General features: G+C 39.0%; 1 protein-coding gene across 10 annotated transcripts in view; it reads right to left on the bottom strand.

Annotated features, from left to right (window-relative positions):
• Window positions 1-6,057: 6,057 nt before the first annotated feature.
• LMO7 (LIM domain 7) overlaps window positions 6,058-25,130 on the bottom strand; it is a 191,759-nt gene continuing 172,686 nt past the window's right edge. For all 10 annotated transcript variants that reach the window (XM_067466894.1, XM_067466893.1, XM_067466892.1 and 7 more), the window contains 8 exons: window positions 22,767-23,344; window positions 20,269-20,325; window positions 17,611-17,663; window positions 16,206-16,425; window positions 13,802-14,107; window positions 10,925-11,033; window positions 9,307-9,409; window positions 6,058-6,821 (listed from right to left, as the gene is read on the bottom strand). In XM_067466894.1, coding sequence (XP_067322995.1) covers window positions 6,799-6,821; window positions 9,307-9,409; window positions 10,925-11,033; window positions 13,802-14,107; window positions 16,206-16,425; window positions 17,611-17,663; window positions 20,269-20,325; window positions 22,767-23,344 — 1,449 coding nt within the window. In that variant the 3' untranslated portion in view covers window positions 6,058-6,798. The remainder of the gene's footprint in view (window positions 6,822-9,306; window positions 9,410-10,924; window positions 11,034-13,801; window positions 14,108-16,205; window positions 16,426-17,610; window positions 17,664-20,268; window positions 20,326-22,766; window positions 23,345-25,130) is intronic.

A 25,130-nucleotide genomic window follows, 5' to 3' on the forward strand; every position in this document is an offset into this window, starting at 1 on the left:
CCCATACTATTTCGTTCTTCTCTCATTTACAGCCCAATGTGATTATTATATTTGAAACCACTATAAAGAACGCTGCAAGCAAAGTGATAAAGAAAATACTGTGTTTTTAGTGGACTCCAGTGCTGGATCATTGATGCTTCAAATATTCAAATACTGTCTGATCAAGACTTCTAATTTTTATTCTCTTCTTTCCCAATTAATGTAATTTTGCCTAAATTAATGAGGAGGGTTGCTCTAGCAGTTTGTATTATCCTCAGGTGAGCATTTCTTTCTGACATGGTAGCCTGCCAAGCTTAAAGGTCAAACGGAGTGTACATTTGTAATTACAGATTAGAAATGCTTTTCATGAGTTAACAGGTTCTGCCTGGCCACACTTCTGCAATAACATTTCAGGCTGGAACGCTTTCATGATATGATCATTATCTCTGTTAATACTGGAATGCACAAAGGTTGTCTTCTCCAAAATGTTTGAAAGCTAAAGTTCCAGTCTTTATATTCTTAGATTTGATACAGAAAAGAACAAGAAGTTGAAAGCTCTTACATCTCAATTTCCTCTTTCTCCATCTGAACAACTTTTTTAAATGGCATATATATATATATATATATATATATATATATATATATGAATTCAATGATATTCTCACAACAAACTGAATTTGCTTTTTGAAAAACAAGTCTCAAAGGATCGAAGAAGCTCCTGAAGCTGATCTTCTAGCTCTAAGAACAAGATCCTGGGAGTAACACATTCACAAGTGAGCTGGTAGAAAAGGTGTTTGGCCTCTACCACTGCTTAAGCCACTCCTGGTCTCGGCTTGGGAACAGATTTAGGATGATTTTCTGTCCCTTGCTGTCGTTCAGCTTGCAAGACCTTTTTGAGCTTCTCTGAGGCTCTGAAAGGAGTGTTTCAAATAGTTCAATTCCTGTATAGGAACCTGAACCTCAACCAGTCTCAACAATCTAAGAAGCGTTTTGATTCCATGTACATCATTGACTCTAGGACCAAAATTGGTGTGGAGAAACAAATCACCTCCCAACATGATTTTCTTGTCTCTTTTCTCTCCTCTTAAATATCCATCTCAGACTAGAACTTTAGGACTAAAAATGTCATGATGCCACCATTAAGTCAGCCTTCCAGTCCTCTTTCCAGCTCTGCTCTTTACAACTCTTCCCTGAAGAAGAGATCTGAGGAGTATGAGAGACTGCCCATTTTGGTAAACTCTGAGGAACATTTGCCTGAATGAAGTCATGCCTTCCTACCTAAAAAAACCCTTCATCTGGACTATAGGTCATACATGAGTGGGATGTGTTGTTTTCTTGGCCTTCCTCCTCCTTCAGCAGTCTTCCTACTCACCAGTGATCTTGAGAGCTCAGTAGTCATCCATTTGTGTTGCATCATAATCTCCAACTTCCAAATACAGATGTGTATCATGCTTACAATTCTGTACTGTTGGTGGGCCAGAGATCTACTTTGAATTAACGTTGAATCAGGGTCTGAAGACAGATGAGCGCCTCCTTCTTTGGTACCCACTTCTGGGCTGAAAGCTAGCCATAAATACCTTACCCTTGGTGGTAATCTTATGTGCCAAGATTGTATACACCTTTTCTGAAAAGGAAGCAGGCGATATCTATAATCAAGGCAGATGTGGCTGGAGTAGTAGCTGCTAAATAGCAGGCATTAGACCAGATACTCCCCTCTCATATTTTATTTTGTTTCTAGCAGAAGGCAGTTCTGTTTGTTGTTGGAACATCACCAACTTTAGGCAGAAACTTAGAGGAATTTTCAGTGCCAAGACACTATCCCAGCAATCTGTCCTCTCACCGTACCTGGACTACTCTCTATTTTAATTAAAACCCTACTGTCCAAACATTCCCAGAGGTCCCCAAAACAGAGGAGCGATGGTTTCAAACCATCTCCTGCAAAAGATTCCCAATCCCAAATGGCAAGGCTCACTTTTCGTCAGATGTTTTCTTCTCAGTGAATCAGTCTATTAGGCTGGAGGATGAGGGAGCTTCTCAAGCCTCAGGGATCTTGTCAGAAACAGAAAGTTGCAATCCTATTCCAAACACACACACACACACATGATGGCAACCTCTGGAAGCATATGTGTATTTACATATAGAGAAAGAGATACACACACACTATATACACAATATCCTTATACATACACACATATATGTGTGTATCTCTTTCTCTCTCTATATATATACATACACACATGCTTCCAGAGGTAGATACAGATATAGATACACATATACACACACATATATCATAATAGATGATCACGCAAGGCTAAGTATGGTTGCTTCCAGAGATAGCAATCAGGTTGTGTGTGTGTGTGTGTGTGTGTGTTTGAATAAGATTGCAATATTTTGGTGCCCCCATATACATCTAATTCAAAATATAAACCATAATATGAAACTTTTTCTAAATGAAACAAAACTTATAAGAAGATATAAAATGATGTTTATATGCTTCCATTTTATTTGTATTGGAAATGTTTTCTCCTACTTTTCTTAATTGCAAAGGTTTTTGTTTAGTTGTTGGAGCATATTTTTGTGGAAGCTAGTTTAGCTGCACCATTTGCTGGTTTGCACCATATGGTCCATGATAAATCCTACAGTGGAAAATTTCTGTGGTGCCCCATTCCCTTGGTAAGCATGTGCTTATTTGGCTTAATGTTTAGTCCAGCCCTATCTTCACACCTCTGTCCATGTCCTTCAACCATTGGGACCTCTTCCCCGCCCCATATGTTTAGGTTGTCTCGGTTCAGATCCAGGGAAGGGCTTCCTTTTCTGAGACTCAAAACACTACAGGGTGTCACAACAGGATAGATAGGCACAGGGCTAGTACCTATATAGAGCTGTTGTGGGTTTGCCCTGTGGCTATTTCCCTATTTCCCCTCACTTTGGAACTCAGGTGATTTTTTTTTTTTACTTTCTCACTTAGCCTTCAAAACTTCTTGCTGCAGAAATTTAAACAGCTCAATTGGCTCAAGGCGGGGTTCAATTGGTGCCTGACACTCTCTTCTGAGAATGTTTCCAGGGACAGAGCAGGATCCTAATACTTTCCATGCTTCTTCCAACTACTATGAGTGGAAACAAACCCAGTCTGATTGATTCCATGTAGTCATCAACTGGGAAATGCCTAAGAAATAAAGATGTGGGGAATCTCTCTAAGCCAAATTACATTGCCTAGTTTATACCAATATAGTTTATGCTTCACTGAACATATGGTGTAGCTGCAGAGATTCCCAGAAGCCCAAAAGCACTTATTTCCCTCTAACACCTGATTCCCATTCTTTCCCAGCTCAAGCTTTATTGCATTGTTTACTTCAGTCACCAAAATGTCAAGGCCAAGCACTCATAGACAAAACACAGCTCCCAAGGAGGAATCCAGATGCATAGCAGCAGGTTTTTTTTAATACATGTCAGCTATTGTTAGCTACCCTATTGCAAAACTAGTAACAAAAACCTTACATTCCTATGGTGATGCTCAATAGACAAAACTGTTGCAGAATCCATTAAATCAGATTGTAAAATTGTTTATAAAAAGTTAACTTACCCCTGTTGCAATACCATCTCAGAGAAATTACTTCCAATTTACTTTCTTTTCATGGGCTATTGATGAAATCTCAGACATAAGTAGTACAACAAAATTGGTTTTATTTGTGTATGAGGTTGATGATTTTGAGGTGTATAAAAACATATTTGTTCTTAAGGCCATGAATGATACCACAAGAAGTAAAGATATATTGAGAAAGGTTTTGGTTGTTTTGAGGCCGTGGTGGCACAATGGGTTAAGCCCTTGTGTTGCTAAACTGCTGACCTGAAGGTCAGCAGCAGGGTGAGCTCCTGTCTGTTAGCCCTAGGCCATGCCAACTTAACAATTCGAAAACATGCAAATGTGAGTAGATAAATAAGTACCACTTCAGCAGAAAAAGGCAAAGAGACACTCCAAGCAATCTTGCCAGCCACATAACCAGGAGGTGACAACACAGGTGCCTTGGCTTGAAAATGGAGAAGATGAGGCTTGAAAATGGAGAAGATGAGCACTGCCTCCAGAAGCCAGAAATGAAAGGAGAAGTCTCTGCCTTTGTTTGTGCTTGTGTGTCTCATTGTATGTGACTGTAAAGGCATTGAATATTTGCCTACGTCTGCTGTAAATTCTGTAAGGGGAAGAAGGGTGGAATATAAATTAAGTGTATTGTTGTTCTGCAGGAATGATGATTTATCTCATATTCTGAAACATTTAAAGATTTTGGGGCAAAGGATCAGACTTAGAAACAAACAAGAATAAAAAGTCTTAATCCCACATATGAATCCACATTTGAGGCAACAACTTCACAAGATAACAAGTACCGTAATCAGTAGTCAATAAATTGTTTAGGGATTCATATGCCTAGCTCATCTATTAAGACTATCCTACATAAATAAAAGCCATTATTCACATCTGTGCTGAACATAAAATTTTGGTTGGGCAAAACTACTGTAATATGAACATTTTAGTTAGGTTTACTTTACTTTTCCAAATAGTCCCATGGTATATGTCAATGATTTCAGCTTGGCAAAAATGTCATTATGGCTTCATAAATGATGGTGAATGCCCCCAGTTCTTTGAGAAATTTATATTTGGGGAAACAATGGTAGCAGGTCTAGGGATTCCTTGTCTAAATCATCATCACCACACCACCACTACTACTGCTAGTAATACTACTTTCATTATCCTGCCTGCTCCCTAGTTTGAGGCTCAAAGTGACTTATAACAGAGGGGAATGTTCATAGAATCATTCTTGGAAGAGATCTCAAGGGCCATCCAGTCCAACCTGTTGCCATACAGAAACATACGTAGACTCAAAGTACCCACAACGGATGGCCCTCCAGCCTCTTCTTAAAACCCCACACTCCGAGGCAGCATATTTTACTGCTGGAACAGCTCTTACCATCATGAAGTTCTTAGGTGGAATCTCTTTTCCTGCAGTTTGAATCCATTGCCCCGTGTCCTAATCTCTGGATCAGCATAAAACAAGCTTGTCCCCTTCCTAATGTAAGATCCTTTCAAATATTTAAACATAGCTATAATGTCATCTCTCAACTTTCTCTTCTCCAAGACAAACATACCCAGCACCCTAAGCTGTTCAATCTGCATCAAAAGTTACGTTTTAAAAGGGATTTTACATGATCATTCAACCAACAGAAATCAAGTAGCTGAACATACAAAGCAGAGGAATAAATGTTAAGAGGGGCCCACATAAGTAAGGTATGTGTACTTGCCTGCTCACAACTCTATTTTCAATGATTCAGAAAATCTGGTGTAAGGCTAATGTTTGCAAAGCTCAAAAGCAGGCAGGCACTTGTACTGCAAATGGAATAGTGTTTTAAGGGTCCTCAGAACAAGAGGGCCCTTCAATATCCTGGCACTAGAGAGCACTTCCTCTAATATCAGTGCAGCACAATGCCAGCTCAAGAAAAAAACAAAGTGCGACCATTTAGTATTGTTGTTATTTGTTTATGCTGACAGAAACCCTTATTTTAAAAATATGTCATACTGTAAAGGCAAGTGAATTTCCTGTTTTGCTATCCAAGTCAGAAAACTTTCATTTAAGGTTTTTGTTGGTGGCAAGTAACATTTGATGTGACGATTGCCATATTGGCTGACCTAACTCCAGACTCAAGTTGACATAGATGATATGAAAGTTGGCCCAACATCTCTCAACCTCTAAATTGTACTCATGTACTTGATCTAAAACTTTTTTATATTTTGGAGTCTTCCCCCATCCCCAAAATAGCAATCATAATGGCACTAAAAATAGTTGTTAATATTTGGGATAACCAGAAAATGTCGGGTTATCACAATAGACTGAACAGGGCAGTCCTGGCTCTCCAAGTCAAATGCTGCCATCTTGTGTCTAAAAGTATCTTTGCTTTGTGTTGTCGAAGGCTTTCATGGCCAGAATCACTGGGTTGCTTTGAGTTTTCCGGGCTGTATGGCCGTGTTCCAGAGTTTCGTCCACATCTATGGCAGGCATCTCGATTCAGAAAATGTAAAGATGCAAAACCTTTTGAGTGCAGCATCAGCAACTTTATTTACAAATACAAAATAAGTCAACATAAAGGGGGGGAAATCTTCAGTCTTATTACTGTGTTTGAGGTGCAAGGAAGTTACATTTTCCAAACAAAGAACCAAAAAAAGAATGCTTCACAAATAATTTCCCCCCATTGGATTTAAGTATTAAAGTACAATGAAATACTGAACCCCAAGCAAACAGACTGAAATTTACATTTTAGTTTTAAAAGGATAATGTTACTTAAACCTGGAAATGGAAATATAGACCTCAGCCACCTCTGTGCCGTTTGATGCCATTTTCATAATATTCTGCTGAACTCTATAGCATATACATCAAAAATAGAAATTGCGGTTACAAATTCGTATTATCACAATGATGCTCACTTAACAGCATTAAAAATAGCATCTTAATATATAATTGGAAAATTAAAGCTTGTTTCTCATCAGCCCCAACCTTCTGAGATTACCACTTAAATGTTTCCATTCCTGTTTTGTAAAAGGATGAGGATTGTTTGTGGAACTTCGCCATTTTGTGTCTTTATTCCTGAAGAGTTTCTTATGGTGATTACGTTCTCATAAATAGCACAAAATAAGTTTAATGAAGGATACATAGGATCTTCTACATAATCTAAACAGGGAAACATATTTAAAAACCACACACAGTATGTATTTATAGATCTACAGCAGCAGCTTCCTCCTCTATCTGTAGCAGTGGTTTCGTATTTGGGCTTGAATCACATAACGGTTGGCTGCTCGGCTGTTGGAAGGGAGGAAGAAAAGAATTAGTTAAAGGATGCGGGGCGAAAACTCACCTTAGTAAACAAGGTGAGGGGTTATATAGATACGTTGCATTATATTATATACTAGCCGTCCCCTGCCACATATTGCTGTGGCCCAGTCTGTGTATCCGTGTTTTGTGTGTATATATGTGTGTGTATGTATATATTTGTGTATATATGTGGTTTTGTGCATACATTGTAATTTTTATTATTATTATTTGGCTTTTAAAGTCTCTTTCGCTGTGTTTTTCAGTGTTTTTATGAATGATGGTTACTTGTTGGCCTGATAGGTGTCTTGTGTCCAAATTTGGTGTCAAATCCAGTGGTTTTTGATTTATGTTAATCCCACAAAAAAATTACATTTTTATTTATATAGATTTATAGATTTTCCTCTCAATTACAAACAGTAGAATTGCACATTAGAAACCTCTTAATATCATTTTATAGTATTTATAATAGAATGGCTCCATACATTCATAAACAAGTGGGTTGGTTTTAAAAATTGCAATCATTTCCATTTCACAAAGCTCTTGTAACAGCAGCTTAATTCTAGGAAGGCACGAAACTAAGCAATGGACAAAGAAAAAGGCTTGGGCTGTAACAATGAGTGATGGCCTAACCACATGAAATTAGCAGCTGACTGAAACTACTGTAAAGTATGGCAAAACATTTCCTAACATAAATAGCAGCTTTCATGTATGATGAACTCTCCCTTCCCATTCCTTGAGGTTCCAATGCTATCCAAACTGATTCCAGAGCTATTTACAGCAAGAATCTGTGAATTAACTACAGTAAGATGATTGATATCATATCTAGTTTGAATGTTAGAAAACCAAGACAAAACAACTAGCCCTTAAAACAGTGGTTCTCAACCTGTGGGTCCCCAGGTGTTTTGGCCTACAGCTCCCATAAATCTCAGCCAGTTTATCAGATGGGGAGTTGAAAGCCAAAACAGATGGTGACCCACAGGTTGAGAACCACTGCCTTAAAAGGTCATAACAGGACCCATAAGAGAGAAGATAAAGGTGTGAGAACATATAAAGCAGCTGCTCAAAGTCCAAAGGCATTCTCAAACACCTAAAATAGGTGCTCAGCAATGGCTGACAGGGAGCTCTGACGTGGGTTGGTCCACGAGGTCACGAAGAGTCAGAAGTGACCGAACGAATAAACAACAACAAAGATGCTCAGATACATTACAAATGTCTCTCTTCCTTTCTCTCTTTTATACTAACAATAAAAAGGGGTTTATGGGAGTAACATGAAAAGCTCAGGAAAAGGTGGGCAATCACGGTAGAGCTACGGATCACTTTTTAAATACATAAGGGCTTCTTGAGATGAGTGATTTCAATCTTCAATATGCAGACAATCTTAAGGAGCCCCCTTCAGGACTCAGCTTGTTTACCTATTAGTGCAAGATTTGTTGCCATAATGCTTGTGAATCTGCATCTAGGTGAAATTGTTTGAATTTACTATTTTGATCCCCTGAGTTTAAAACAGATACTGTGGGATTTTCTGCCTTGATATTCTGGGATATAGGGCTGTATGGAAGGGCCCTGAGTCCCCACTCAGATAATGTGGGATTTTCTGCTTTGATATTCTGGGATATAGGGCCTCTTGTTTCCACAACAAGCCAATTTTTCAAAATCCAATTATCACAGAGACAGAGAGGGAGGTGAAATCTTCTGAATAGTTAACAAAACAAAACACCACAGGGGTGTTAACCCTTCCCTATCTTATCCAAAGCATACACACATACACTTGGCTGGAGTTACACTTAAAAAATGTACTTGGTCCGACTTACATACAAATTCATCTTAAGAACAAACCTACAGAACCTATCTTGTGCATAACTTGGCTGCCTGTACATTTCGTATATTGTTCTATTTTTTTTGTTTACTCTTCTACACTTTTTCTCTCACCATGCAATTTTGATAGCTGTTTATGCATCGATATGTGTCATTACAAAATTTATAAATTATAATTAAAATATATTAAAATATATAATAGAATAGAATAGAATAATATAATATAATATAATATAAAACATAATATGAGTTTATTAATTTTTCCTATGTATGTAGATTTTTGGGACACCTTGGATTAGGCCTATTTTGACAGGCGCTCTCACACAGCCAGAAACGATATTTATTCAGCACCTACCAATCCCCATGGATGCCGATTAACTGACAGTCTATTGTGTTTCACTTATATGCTGCATTTTGGCCCCAAGCGGGACCCAGAAATTTTAAAGTAGAAGAAGCAGGTTTCCATCAATTCCAGAGGGAAAAAAATTTTTCCTTCTTTCAGGAAGTTCAGAAATGGTCACAATAAAAATAAAACAATATATTTCAATTGTACATACAACAAACGGATAATTTTAAATATATCTGCCAGCAGGAAATTTACTTGCTGGGTCATTATCACCACTGAAGAAATGATATCTTGTAAAAGAAACCCCCTTACTTTTAAATCTGAGATAGCAGTCATTGCAAAAGAGCTCGCTGTTTCGGATACGGACTTCTGTTCCAGCCTGTGAACCCCCAAGGTCACACTCGCATGCAACGCACTACACAGGGGGGAGAAATACAGTTAGCCATCATAACAGTGATCGACAGAATTTGAAATTTGCACCACTGGTCCGTTTGAACAAATATGTGCTTGTCCTGTAGAGATTATACTGCTATGAAGCAATTAGTCTAAAGAGCTGCAAAACCTAATCAGAGGAAATGAATGGTCCACGGATTAGTTAATCAATCCTTGCTTTCTGAAACAAAATGGATTTATATGGCACAAAAGTCAAAAGATTTGGCACAATGCAGTATTGATGGGTCACATGCAGGTTGTGGGCACAACATTTTGTTTTTAGCAGGGCTGCCTTTCCATACTGGGTTGTGTGTGTGTGATTGAACAATTACACCTGCGTTTACAATTATATCCACACTGGGTTTTAAGCATTAGTTGCTGAAGCTACTTTGCAACACAAAGAGTTTTTTCCTCCCCAAGTGGATATAGATTTGCTCTGCACCTCACTTGCATTAGTTTCCTACTCTGTAACCTTTTTCAAAAGGATTCTCAAGTCTCCTGAATCTCATCCAGCCAGGTTTCTGTGATACAAACCAGGCCAACATGCTCATCCAAGACGATCAAGTCCTGGATGGCAGTTGTTTTTCCATTTACTGACCTGGCATTTAACAGCAGCATTTTCAACAAGACTTTAAAAAGACCTTAAATATATATTAATATAAATTTCAATCTAATAAAAAACAGATCAAAATAAAGTAGCATAATACTGAAGCCATATAAATATTTTGTCAAAAATAAAGCTGCATAAAATCCACTTTATCTTGTAGGCTCAATGGAATAAGATTTATTTGCTTGTCTAATTCTTCAAGACCATAAATCAGCAAGCCTATCAAGTCTTGCCAGAAAGGGAGTTTCTGGATGTTATTACTGAAAAGACCTTGCCCTTCTGCCAGCTACCTTTGGATTTGGAAGTCAGAAGTAGGAAAATATTATTACTTCCTCTTTCTGCTAACTATCCTGATTATATGTGAATACATAGAAGCATTCAAACTTATGGAGGCACTGAATGTTTGTTGTTGTGTATTGGAATCCGCCCTGAGCTCCCCCTGGGGAGATTGAGCAGAAAATAAATCAAGTTTTGTTATTATTATTATTATTATTATTATTATTATTATTATCTGTGCAAAATTACATGAGAACACCAATATGTGTGGGTGAAATATTAAAGATCAATCTATCAAGAACTAATGATTTCAATATCTCACTAAAGCAGTGGTTCTCAACCTGTGGGTCTCCAGGGGTTTTGGCTTAAAACTCCCAGAAATCCCAACCAGTTTACCAGCTGTTAGGTTTTCTGGGATTTGAAGGCCAAAACATCTGGGGACCCACAGGTTGAGAACCACTGCACTAAAGCAATCAGTGGACAAAGCTGCTGCATCAGTTCACACATATAGCTCATAGCTAAGTAGCAAAGCCCTTAACTAGGTGTCATTTAAGTTGCCATTCAAATTGCAGTGCAAATCTCCTGCTTCTCCAGGGCGTTTTGCCCACCTCTCACCTTAAAACAATGCAAATGATAGCAAAGACCAAGAGATTCGATGATCATGGCGGCTCCTTTGCCCAGAACGTTTCTACAGTATGAACACGTTCGCTTTCCACTGACCGACCTAAATATAGAACAAGAAAGAGGCTGAAAAGCAGATTTTGAGAAAACGAGAAGATAAACAAAAAGAAAACACTGTGATGGAATAAGCAAAGAACCCACGTCCAAGATAGCTAGAAGAAATCAGAACATTACTCTCCTACAAGGAAAATTAACATCTAGAAAGGAGGGAAAGGACACCATTTTCAAGATTCAAAAGAAAATTAAAAGTTACTTCTTCAGCAATATCATCCCATTATAAATTGTTTAATGGTCAAAAACATTACTAAATTTAGAAAATGGTAACATATGGTTTAAATGCGTATCTCATTCTTTATCTGTGGAAAATGCTTATTAATGCATATTACAAAGATGTGTATTACAAAGATATCCAAACCTCAACAGCTGTATCTTTTAGGCACCATGACATTTGGCAGATATGTAAAACTTTGAAGTCATGCCATATGAAACTTCTGTGGATAATACTCCTGCCAAACCCAGACATCATGTTGCTGGTTGCCAATAATTTGGGAACTCAGCGCACCCTGCAAGTCTCATAATCTTCTTTCATGCAAACCCAACATCTTTTTTCCTTTGTTTAATAAGTGACAAGATATATACCATGTTGCCTAACCTAGTGTCATAATGGTGTTCTCTTAAATTAGTAAAGGTAAAGTTTTCTCCTGACATTAAGTCTAGTCATGCCAGACTCTGGGGGGTGGTGCTTATCTCCATTTCTAAGCCAAAGAGCTGGCGTTGTCCGTAGATGCCTCCAAGATCATGTGGCTGGCATGACTGCATGAAGTGCCATTACCTTCCCACAAAAACTGTACCTACTGATCTACTCCCATTTGCATGTTTTCAAACTGCTAGGTTGGCAGAAGCTGGGACTAACAGCGGGATTCGAATAATCAAAGTTTTGGTCAGCAAGTTCAACAGCTCAGAGGTTTAATCCACTGCACACCACCAGGGGGCCCTGAAGGGCAACCAGGGGGGTCCTTAAAACTGAAACCAGACTTATGAAGTAGTAAGAGAAAGATGTCTTTGTTCATTTACATATGATAAGCCTGTTCTTAGAAAATATTATTGACATCAAATGATACATAGTGATCAGTGTTCAACAACTGGAATAAGGAAGGCTTTTACTTGCTATTTGCATCCATATCTAACATTAAATACTGCTTAAGCCTGATATTTTTCCTTTAATTTGTAGAAGCAGAATGAATAAAGTAGCACAAATGTGTAATGTCGGAAGTCAATTGCACACTTCCACCTCCAACCAGAGGGTGAGGGAAGGTGGAAAAACAAAATGGGAGGTATGTGAGGAGAGGCCTCTTTCTCATCTAAACTGTTTCCAGCTGCCTGTCATTACAATGCTTTCCCACTTTGATATGCACATATTCTGTGTCTTTGTGCCCTTGATGGGTCTTGTTGGCTGTAGAGGGAAAGAGGTTCCTCAACAGAAAAGCAGGGAAGGAAGTAAATCGGTGGTTTTGCTACCACTGCTGCTCTTAATACCACCTTCCCCTCATCAAGGTGCCATCCTCGTGGGAGTGAGATGGGTGGAACCTTTCTCCAGCTGTGCCACCAGTGTGGTGACTTCATGGGAACACCGCTACCAACAACGAAAGGGGGATGGAAAAGGAGGAAAGGACAGTGATAGTTGCAGCAACAAGAAGGGGTGAGGCCTTTCTTCCTTCTGCCATCCATTAATCTTCATGATAGAGGCATACGAAGACAGGAAGATGGGACCGGTGGGGCGGGGGAGGAGATTAGAGGAAAAGACAAGTCAGGAGAGAAGAGGAGCTAGGCAGCATGCAGCAAAATGTTTTGGTTTTTCGTGCTTTTAGATTTCTGGATTAGGGGTGTCCAACTTCTGTTATAAAGACTTTCCAAGGCCCACATAGCTGAATAAAATCTGACATTTTCTGCATTGAACTGGAATATATGGCAATGTGGACTCAGATAACCTAGTTCAAAGCAGATTGTTGTGGGATTTTTGGCCTTGATATTCTGGGTTATATGGCTGTGTGGAAGGGTTCCCACACTCTAATCAGACCTCTTCAACCTGTGGCCCTCCAGGTGTTTTGGACTTCTGCTCCCAGAATTCCTGTCCATCGATCAACCTGGGTAGGGTTTAGGGGACTTGGAGGCCCAAAACATCTGGAAGGCCACAGGTTGCACAGGCCTGCTATAGACTGTACCATCCTTAGATAGCCCCAACAAAGATCTGCTATTCTATTGTGCTCGACACTGTCCAGGGCCTTCTGAATAATAGATCAGTTCAGCTGATGGAAACTTTCTGTCAATGGAAGGATAATCGCTAAATTTTACTCTTTAGCTATTATTGAAATTATAAATGAATTATGAAGCTCTATGACTTCATATTGCCATCTGATCAAATATATGTACATGAAGGCCTATATTGAAGGGTATTTAAAAAAGTAAAAAAAGCAATAAAGACATGGCTAACGTATAAAATACATAATATGATATATTTAAAGATCAGAGCTCTCATCACCCTTGACTATTAGCCATTTTCACTGGACTTGATGAAAGCTGATATCTGACAGAATATCTGAAAGGAAACAGACACCATAGATGGGAAATACATACTCTGTGATATCATGACCAATTCATACCAGTTTTCTGAAGTTTGCAACTAATCGCTGTATTTATTTCTGTGTGGAAAAGATAACATCCCAATTGTGCTTCTCTGTATCATAACTTAAAAGTGACAAGACAAAACAAACTATTATGGTACCAGAGGTTTTGAGCAGAAACGTATCATACCTGCTGCGTTGTTGTGTTCCAGATTGAGAACCAGAAGTTGACGACTGAGAATGGGGAACAGGAGATGGTGCGGAAGGGGAAATATGAGGCAAGGATGAGCTTTTCATAGAACTGGTGGCAGGAGATGGCAGACTGGAAGCAGGGGTGCGCATGTAGGCACGATTTGAAGTGGACACCACAGGAGGCACATGACGACCAAAGTCTTGACTAGATGATAAAGACGTTGAAGAAGCAGATTGACCCATCCAAGAATGAGGTCTCCATGAGGTTGTTTTTGGAGAATCAAGGTTATCTAAACTCTCACCTCTGGAACAAAAATGTAACAGCAAAAGATATCTCGTCACCATAGAAAAAAGAAAAGGCAAATAAACAATGAATAGTGGCAAAAGCTGTTTCACAGATTTAGCGAAGTCTCTTAGGTCATTATAATGACAAAGTACAGAAAAGTGTACATCATCAGTCAAGGGTTTTTTTTTAAGTATTGTACAATTTATGCCATACACTAAAAGAGCTGCTTGGCTTCAGTTTCTTGAAAACAAGCCCCACAAAAAACTACAGGTTGAGTATCCTGAAACCCAAAATGTTCCAAAATCCTAAATTGTCCACATGAGTGGCTGAGATAGTAACACAAAGTTTTATGCACAAAATCATTAATAATATTGCATATAATTATCTTTGTGTTATGTGTACATATGGAGTATATAAATCATAAATTGATTTTGTGTTTCGACTCATGTCCCATCTCCAAGATATCTCATTATGTACACATAAGCAAATACAGGTATTCAAAAATCTGAAATCCAAAAGATTTCTGGTCTCAAACATTTTAGATAAGGGACAGTCAACATGCATTTTTGTAGTAGAAGGGACTTTCAAAAACCACTCATAGGTATTGTTGAAGGCTTTCAGGACCGGAATCACTGGAATGTGATGAAAATGCTGCTAGAACACGGACATCCAATTCAGAAAACACACAACACTCCACAGCTTATATGATTTGATGTCAGATGTTCAAACAAAATAAGGCCATCCCCTTGGACTTGCCCAAACATTTTGAAAGCCCTGAATCTAATTCAGAGAAAGTAAATGTGTTGAGGCTATGTGTGTGTGTGTGTGCGTGCGCGTATCTATCTATCTATCTATCTATCTATCTATCTATCTATCTATATATATATTGGTTTTCACCAAATAACAATGTAATCTTCCAACATCCATTTTGTCACTGGTAATTGTAAGTCACAATAAAAATGCTTAGAGACGTCATATAGAAAGATCATCTCAATGGCCTTATTACAATTTTCTCTACTGATGGCATACGAACTGCAATACTGGGATCCAGTATAGTGGGGTGATTAGTATTGACACTAGAACCAGAAAGATCTAGTTTATGTGTTGCAGTTTCCTGCTGAGGTTCAGGACACCAATAAACATAGGCTCATATGTAGAATTTGTTAACAAAATGTACCAAGTTTAAAAAAAGTTATATGTGGCAGCACATTGTTGGCTAGGAGTAGAATATTATATATAGATCAACTATCGAAATGTATCAAATCACTTTGGTACAGGGTTGCAAAATTGCATTTTATAGCAAATTAATGCATGTCCTCAGCACGTTTTTTCCTATTCCGGTGGATCTTTTCAAATGAATTTGTAACCTTTTGGAACCAAGCTCCACATACAGACTCTCCAATTGCTAGGAAACAGTGGAGAACAAGACAGGTATCTTTAACTCTTTCTCGTGGATTTTTCAGAGGCATTTTGCTGGCACCGTGAAGCTGGTTGGATAGATGTTCTTATCTAAGTAACAATACCATGTTCTTTGCAAGATACATCAACTATTATAAAATGGAACAGTTCATGGGAGAAACTGGCCTCTACTCACAACAAATGACAAGAACTGCCTTTAGGTTTCATGGCAGCACAACATGAGTCACCTTCCACATATATAAGAATCATGCTGTCATTTGTTCCACATGCCCACAGTGACTTTGGATCAGCTTTATGAAACACTCCAACATAGAAATTCGGGAGCATGCACAAGCACTTTTGTGTTGCTCTTTTAATCCCAGCCAAGGTGTTGCATGCCTGCATGCACATGCCCAGCTCATTAATGGAAGGCTTTTCTCAACAACTTATTTGGACTCATCTCAAATAGGCAGAAGAACTAGAAATGCATTCAATCATAAAGTGACTTGGTGAAGTATCAAAAAATGCAAAAAGAAGGATCTGTTTATTGCCATTTCCAGTGATTTCTCACAATATTTGGGATATTTTTTTTTTAGAAAAAAAGTTTGCAAAATACTATTGGCATATTAGCCCCTAAAATTAGTATGTCCAGAATGGCCTGAGTGTCATGAAGCTCAACAGGCAACATAGAGTAGATTTGCTCTGAAGTATCCATTACCTCCTCATTTTACTACCAGATAGGCTAACAGGTTCTTTGTGCATGCTGGAACTGCGCTGCCTAATCCAGCTGTTGTCTGTGTGCAGGGGTGTCCTCTTTCTCATTTCCTGAAGAATCTGCTGTCTTTCCTGCTCTGCTGGTGACAAACCATGTTCTTTCTGGGACCTTTTGTGGGAGTCACCAGCATTCCAGGATTGCTCAGAAGATTTGCTCTTTACACCTATGTTGAACAATAACAAAAATCTTAGATGCAGAAATCACACATTTGCTGAAAATGTGAAAGGCAAACTGAACATCTCTTTTACAATTCACACTACATATGCACCACAGTACTGGTCATGAGCAATATAGCAATACGGTGAAGCACTATGCCTGCATTTAGAAATGTACGTGGATAATATTATTGGAAGTCGATTAACTATGGCTCACTCAGTAATTTAATCTCTCAGGGAAATGACTCAATCTGGTGGTGGAACACATCTTACCACACTAAAACAGTGGATATGGCTCTTAATGAGACATGCCGCATTATCACGGGGTGTCTGCGCCCTACACCACTGGAGAAATTACACTGTCTAGATGGTATTGAACCACCTGACTGGGTAGTAGCAGCCAATAGTGAAAGGACCAAGGCAGTGACAACTCCAGCCCATCCCTTGTTTGGGTATCAGCCAGCACGTCAACGACTTAAATCAAGAAATAGCTTTCTAAGATCTACAGAGACACTCGCTGGAACACCCCAGCAAGCGAGAGTCCAAAAGTGGCAGGCTCAAACCCAGAACCTCAATCAATGGCTGGTACCAAATGAGAAACTCCCCCTTGGGCACACAGAAAACTGGGCGACTTGGAAGGCGCTGAACAGACTGTGCTCTGTCACCATGAGATGCAGAGCCAATCTTAAGAAATGGGGCTACAAAGTGGAATCCACGACATGCGAGTATGGAGATGAGCAAACTACAGACCAGCTGCTGCAATGCACCCTGAGCCCTGATACATGTACAATGGAGGACCTTCTTGCGGCAACACCAGAGGAACTCCAAATGGCCAGATACTGGTCAAAGGACATTTAATCAACTACCAAGCTTGCAAATTCTGTGTTTTGTCTGTTTGTTTGTTTGTTTTTCTTAAAAATGTAATATAAATGTCTGGATGCTGATGACACGATAAATAAAAAATAATGCAAAATATTGCCCAGCCCACTCACAAATATCACACTTTTCATCTGTGTGTACCTATAGAGTAGGATAATGTGGGGTGATACATTTTGCAAGACTCCAAACTTTTTGAATGACTAGCAGCAAAATAATCCAGTACCCCCCCCCCCCAAATATGTAATACAGAACGACGGTCTTCACTAATTTCTTTGTTGTATTCTAGTATCTCATTTACATACTGAAGCACTCACCATTTCTATTGACATGATGATCATCTAGATCTGTGGTTGATCGGGATTTATTTCTAGAAATAATTGAGAATTTACACATAGTTAAAAGAACTTGTAAAAAATATTGAGTTAGTAACACACACACAGATAGACTGATGGACAGCCTACATATACATCAGCACAATAAAAATGACACACATAAGGTTGTGTTTGAGCAGAAGAGAATCTGGAACTCAACATCTATTGGCAACTTGTGGGTTCTTTGTTATGTGGTTTTGTTTCTGCCTTATGGTGATTCTAAGAAACAGGTTTTCTTGACAAAAATTGTTCAGAATGGGTTTGCAATTGTCTTCTGAGACTGAGAGAGTGTGACTTGATAAAGCTGACCCAATGGATTTCTATCAGAGTTTTGAGCCTTGGCTTCCAAAGCTGTGGTCCAATGTTCAAAATACATTGGATCCCTTTGGGTTTTACAAGATATAAAGTAGCATTTATGTGAAGACAGAGGTATCTCTCTCAGAAAAGACAGAATGCCTCTCTCTCAATCTTCTTTGACAACTAAGGTACAGTACACATATACCTTTGATTAAGAGTTCGTTTATGTTGATGAGGCATAATATTGTTTCAGAATACCCATAATGATAAATGTAATAAAAATGTGGAAGAGGAAGACTTATAATGACTTCTTCTAAGAAGTATATATTAATAGAGCTATGTGAATAAAGAAATTCAAAGCAAATTGGCAATGTTAATATCTCTGCTTGTTTACACGCCAATTTGTTGTTTTTCATCACTTAAATTTCACAACCACATGGATGAACAAGCTATTTTTTTTAAAAAAGAATTGATATATTTAGAGTCAGTCCCCCACATTTCCCAGGATCAGGAGCACAGAATCCCAATTAAAGTGAAAAACTGTGAATAAAAAAAAATTGCTCTAGGAATTTCTAAGTCTTCCAATGTAACTTTATAGTCAGTTTTCCACTGGAAGCTGACCACAGAATCACACTGGAGGACCTAGGGCCCTTTCACACAACCATATAACCCAGAATAGCAAGACAGAAAATCCCACAATATCTGCTTTGGACTGGGTTATCTGAGTCTACACTGCCATATATTCCAGTTCAAAGCAGAAAATGTGGGATTTTATACAGCTGTGTGGAAGGGGCCCTAGAGAAGCCTAGGGAGGTATTTTTCTAGGAATCTCCATGTCCTCCAGCATGATACATAAAGTCACACCAGAGGACCTAATGACTCCTAGAGAGAACATTTTATTCACAAAGTGCAAAAATCAAACCGGCAAATAAGGATTCTGATTTTACAGAAATGAGAATAACAATATAGTGATGACTGAAGAAAAATAATAATGCAAGTGATTAACTTTCTTACTAAGCTGCCTCAAGTCTCAAAATGTATTTTTCTGTTAAAACATCTAATAATAAACTTCTAGAATATGCAGTAATCACTTATGCATGCTTTTAAAAAAACTCTGAATATTATTGCAAGCTTATTCTATAAGGTAAAGTAAAAGTAAAGGTTTCCCCTTGACATTAAATCTAGTGTTGTCTGACTCTGGAGGGTGGTGCTCATCTCCATTTTTAAGCCATAGAGCCAGTGTTGTTCATCGACACCTCCAAGGTAATGTGGCCAGCATTACTTCATGGAGTGCAGTTACCTTCCCGCAGAAGAGGTACCTATTGCATTTGCATGTTTTCGAACTACTAGGTTGGCGGAAGCTGGGCCTAACAGCGGGAGATCACCCTGCTCCCTGGATTCGAAACACCAACCTTTTGGTCAGCAAGTATAGCAGCTCAGTGGTTTAACCCGCTGCACCACCAGGGGGAGCTATTCTATAGAGATATGGTTAAAATAGCTGAGAAGATACTTCAGCCACCAACTTTTCATGAATGATTACATTGATTTTTTTTAAAAAAACCCTACACAATAATACTGAAACACAAATAGAATCACAGACCTGCTACTAAAGTTTTCAAACTTTAACACACATAAAATGCCAAGGCACTTTTATTGAATTAATTTGTTAAAGATTAACCAAAAGTGAATGCATCACTTTTTGGAAAACACCATGATTTCTGCAGGCATTTATCTACATTTATCAGTGAATTTTAATCTGAATTTAAACTCTACATATCTTGCATTTTAGTAGTGTTTTATCTTTTTGTACTCCGCCTCAAGCTTCAAGGATAGGCAGATAATAAATGGATGATGATGATGATGATGATGATGATGGTGATGATGATGATTTGGGTCAAGATAATTTGCCTCCTCCAAAAAGTCTGAAATTTTCCACACATTCAAGTATCTTGCTCACATAAGAAATACTGGTGACATGGCAACAATTGTCCTATACCTCTGAATCCAAGGAGGTACTTACAATCTCCTTCAAGGCGGCAGGCATCTCCCCTCAGACCCATGTCTGCTGGGTCTTAACAGCCAAGAGGGTCAAGTTTGTATGCGGTTGAATAGACCAGTGCAAGTCTCCTGTCTAAATCATCATGCTGCAACAAGTGGAACTGTCCCAAGAAATCTCATTGAACTACACTGGACAGCTCCCTAAATGTCATGATAACTCTGGCATCAAGTTCTATGCAAATACAAGTAAATTTCTCCTCAAAGCACCTAGCAAATTTATCACAGTAGGCAACCAAGAGCTCTTACCTGTCAGCATTGAAGTAACTTGGTTGCTCATCGATACTTCTTGTTGCTTCATAATGCCTAGGGTAAATATACATAAAGATTAACTGGTTACATAAGAACAGAAACTTATTTGGCTTCTGTTACAGCATCATGAACAATGGTTTCCTATATTGCAAACAAGAAGCCAGACCTGTACTTTACTGCACAATTGATGGGCATAGCAAAGTGTCAAGTTTTTTTTATTATTTGCAATTTTAAAATAAATTGCTTCTGTAAGATAGATACTATGTTTCCCTTGCCCTGTAACACATTTTAGGTCTAAAGGGACAAAAGCAGGGAAAAGCAATTTTGTGGAGTTTGATGATGGTATGATTCATATCACAAGACACACAACTAGCTGTAGTCCTTCTGACGATAACTAATGTGAAAAATGATAGAAGACCCAAATCTCTTCCATCTAATGTTTGTGTATGCCATAAGGATAATACAAGGCTGGATGAATTTTATTTTACCAAGAAAATAACTTATAAGGGCCTGTTTATAATGTATTTGACCCCAGACATAGACCATGGAAGTTCTTCCTTATGACACCAGCAACCACAGGTATAAACATCAGCAACCACAGGAATAAACATCAGTCTGTGAGGAAAACAGGCTGATGCCCTATCTTTGATGCAACCCTTAATACAAGCTAATGCTGTAAGAACTACACAAACCCTCATGAACTCTGCAGGATCTGATTTAAGTTAGTAGTGAAGATGTAAGTATTTTCAGATAAATTAGTTATAAACCGTATCACTGGTCTGCAAAATGCTTATACTGCCTTGCTGACTATAAATCATATAATTAGTATTTGATTATCTGCTATTTTAGGAGTCTGGTACACAGATAATGGAAAATATGTAATCCATCTTTCCAATGGCAGTTTTTGTTTCAGTAGCTGAAACTGTTTTTGGATCAGGAATTTGCTGGCGGCGTAGTAGACAATGTTGTGGCCCTAGCTTGTGAATGCAGAGCTTAACAAAATATTCTGCAGATCACTCACTAACTGTAACCCAATGAAGAGGAGATTATCTGAAGAGTTTTAAATGAGGTAATGGTACAGGAATGACTCACTCTTCCAGTTTATCCCCATGCTACACAGGATGGACAGAGCAGCAGTGATGAAACAGATGTGAGTAATCATTCTGGATTGAGTATTTTTCCTCAATCTTAGATTGAGGAAAAATTAATAATGAGAAGGATGCCATCAGGCATGTAGCCAGGGGGGGGGGGGGCTCGGGGGGCTTCAGCCCCCCCCCCCCCCGAAATTCTCATGGTGGTTCGCGAAAAGGCCTTACTGGTGCATTATTTAAACTGTTATGTTTATTAATATCATGATTTGATCACCATTCTCAATATATCCCATATGTATGGGGGTATTGGGGTAATGATACAAAAGGTTTGCTAAGCTAGACCCTCTTTCACTCAGACTCAGCCCCCCCCCGAAACCCCCCCTGAAAAATTTTTAGCCCCCCCCCGAAACGAAATCCTGGCTACGGGCCTGGATGCCATTACTGCACAACAGTGTTTCCTGTAGTATCTGTAGTAAAAGAAGTTCTGGTGCCAACCAAACATAAGCCTATAAGTAAGCCCACCACTCTCCAATTGTAGTTGGTGCTACAATAATGACACACTCCAGCTTATGCATAATTTAGAGTTCAAGACCACACTGTTATTATTTAATTATTTTTAACTTTTGTATTGCTCTATTTAAACTCTTTAGTGTGGATAGATAGTAGCTGCCTTGAGTCCCCATGGGGAAAAAGGTGGGATATAAATAAATAAATAATACTAATATTTTGCTAAACATTTAGATAATATTTCACATTCTCCACATTATTTTCAGGTAAGAGGTGCTTCCTGATATACAAATGAAATCTCTCTCTCACACACACACACAAAAGAGTTCCGACTGCTCATTATGTGTGACAGAGGAGCAGTGCTCATGTAAATCACATCCACCAATTGAATGAATTGATAAGTGAAAACAGCATTTACTATTTCAGTAGTTTTTGTAAGTCAACTAATTCATTTTATCTTTGCATGCATAAATATAAGGTAAAGGTTTCCCCTGACATTAAGTCCAGTCGTGTCCGATTCTGGGGGGTGGTGCTCATCTCCATTTCTAAGCCAAAGAGCCGGTGTTGTCCGTAGACAGCTCCAAGGTCATGTGACCAGCATGACTGCATGGAGCACTGTTACCTTCCCACCAAGGCGGTACCTATTGATCTACTTACATTTGTATGTTTTTTAACTGCTAGGTTGGCAGAAGCTGGGGCTAACAGCAGGAATTCACCCTGCTCCCTGGATCTGAACCATCAACCTTTAGGTCAGCAAGTTCAGCAGCTCAGTATTTTGACCCGCTTTGCCACAAGGGGACCAAATGCATAAATATATTAATGGAATATGCATACATTTATGGCTAGGTATATCACTACTACTTTCCAAAACCATAGTATTCAAAATGTTATGCACACCTTTGATACTGGGATCTTTGTGCCGTAATGCCTTTGGCTCTTTCCATCTGTGGTTTCTGTTCTGCCTCTTCTTTATACTTTGATCCCTCCATATCATATCCTGTGTCCCATACATTATATTCTTTCTTGGACTGCAACTGTTGGAGCTTCCTCTCTTGTTCTGCTTGCAAGGCCGCGGCTTCTTGCAATTGTTGGAACTTTCGTTCTTGTTCCGCTTGCAAGGCTGCCGCTTCCTGCAACTGCTGGTGCTTCCTTTCTTGCTCAGCTTGCAAGGCTGCCGCTTCCTGCAACTGCTGGCGCTTCCTTTCTTGCTCAGCTTGCAAGGTTGCTGCTTCTTGCAACTGCTGGAGTTTCCTCTCTTGTTCTACTTGCAAGGCTTCTTCTTCTTCTTCTTCTTGCAATCTCCGTGCCTCAAGTTGTGCCCGTTCTTTTTCCTTCTTCTCCTGTTCTCTTTCCTCTTCCCACTCTCTGCCAGCATCAAAATAATCAGCCTTGTCACTTCCATTTGTCCCCCATGAGAAAGCAGGAGGTTCCTGTGCACTTACAGATGCTGTATTTGAGTTCAATATGGTCTGCTCCTAAAAGAAAGTGCAAGAACAGGACATACAGCAATGAAACATGTAGGACAGGGGTGTCAAACTCGTTTTCACTGAAGGCAATGTTTATGGTTGCCTTCAAGGGAACATTTGTAATTATCAGTTTCTATGTAACTATGTTGCCCTGGCCTTGAAACCCTTGTGGGCCACATGAAATGATATGGTGGGTTAGATTTGGCCTGTGGGTCTTGTGTTTGACATGTATGATATAGTATAAACTTAGTTTTGTGATATACTTTGCAGACCACCTAGTTTAATCCTTGGCTTACTACAGAACATCCAGCACTATAGATGTTCAATCTTTGCTTAAAAGCCTTAAGTCAGTGGTTCTCAACCTGTGGGTCCCCAGGTGTTTTGGCCTACAACTCCCAGAAATCCCAGCCAGTTCACCAGCTGTTAGGATTTCTGGGAGTTGAAGGCCAAAACATCTAGAGACTCACAGGTTGGGAACCATTGCCTTAAGTGACCATGAACTCATACATATAGAGTTAAAAAAAAAACCAAGGCAGTATCAATGCCACCTATCAAATCTGGCTGTACAACCATAATTATTTTTTATTCATCTTGCATAGAACTTCAGCACATGTAAAGCTGACATGAATAATGGGAAAATATCTGTAAAAATAGAGACAGCATGATGCAGTGTTTGAGTGTTGGACTATGTCTCTGGAGTTAAAACAGCCTTTGGCGATGGAAACCCACTGGCATGATCTTGGGCATGTCACACTAGAAGACAACAGCAAATCCCTCTTAAGAAATGTTGTCAAGAAAATGTTGTGATAGATTCACCTCAGGGCAGTGATGGTGAAACTTTTAAAGATAGAGTGCTCAAATCAGGGGGGCAGTCAGGGGGGCAAGCTGCTGACGAGTGTGGAAACGGGGGGGGGGGAGTGGACAAGCAAGCAGGTGAGCGAGCAAGGGGGCGTGCAATCAGGTGAGTGAGTAAGTGAGGGAGGGCAGGCAATGGTACACGCGTCATAGGTTCACTATCACTGCTTTATAGTTACCAAAAGTTGGAAAAAACTTGAAGACCAACAACCTCAACAACATAACAATTTATTTCCTTTGTGCAGACCAATGTATTATCTTAAAATCAGCAATGGTTTCTTGGAGTCTTTTTAAATGAACTTTTATTCTGCAAAAATTGGTGGGATGAGTTACAAAACAAAGAACTTCTCTGCTCACTTGGGCCTTTCCATACAGGCAATCCCAGAGTTACAGACATTAGACTTACAAATGACTCATAGTTACAAACAGGGCCGAGGCAAAAGGAAATGAGAAAAATCTGCCCCTAGGAAGGGAAATTCCCTCCTGGAAGAGTTTTCATGGGGGAAAGGCGTCTCCACTTAAACTCCTTGTTTCCACAACAATGCAATTTTTTCAAGATGCAATTATCACAGGGACAGAAAGTGAGGTGAAATTTCCTGAACAGAGGGGCACAGACAGCAAATCCTTCCCTGTGTATGAATGTGTGTGTATGTGTGTGCGTGTGTATATATATATTTATATGGAGTTACACTTTTAAAATGTACCTGTTCAACCTAAGAACAAACCTACAGAACCTATCTTGTTCATAACTTGGGGACTGTCTGTATCTGCTTAATTCTAGATACACCCATCACTATTTAGTATCTATTTATTTTAAAATAGAGATTGTAGGATTATACTCAGCAATAGCTAGATTTGAGATTTCTCTTTAAAGAAACAGCCTTAATTGAACCCACACCAAAGCTGGACATTCTGGTAACTACAGGAAATTGGAAAATAA

This window comes from Anolis sagrei, chromosome 3, assembly GCF_037176765.1.
Source record: "Anolis sagrei isolate rAnoSag1 chromosome 3, rAnoSag1.mat, whole genome shotgun sequence".
Taxonomy (NCBI): domain Eukaryota; kingdom Metazoa; phylum Chordata; class Lepidosauria; order Squamata; family Dactyloidae; genus Anolis; species Anolis sagrei.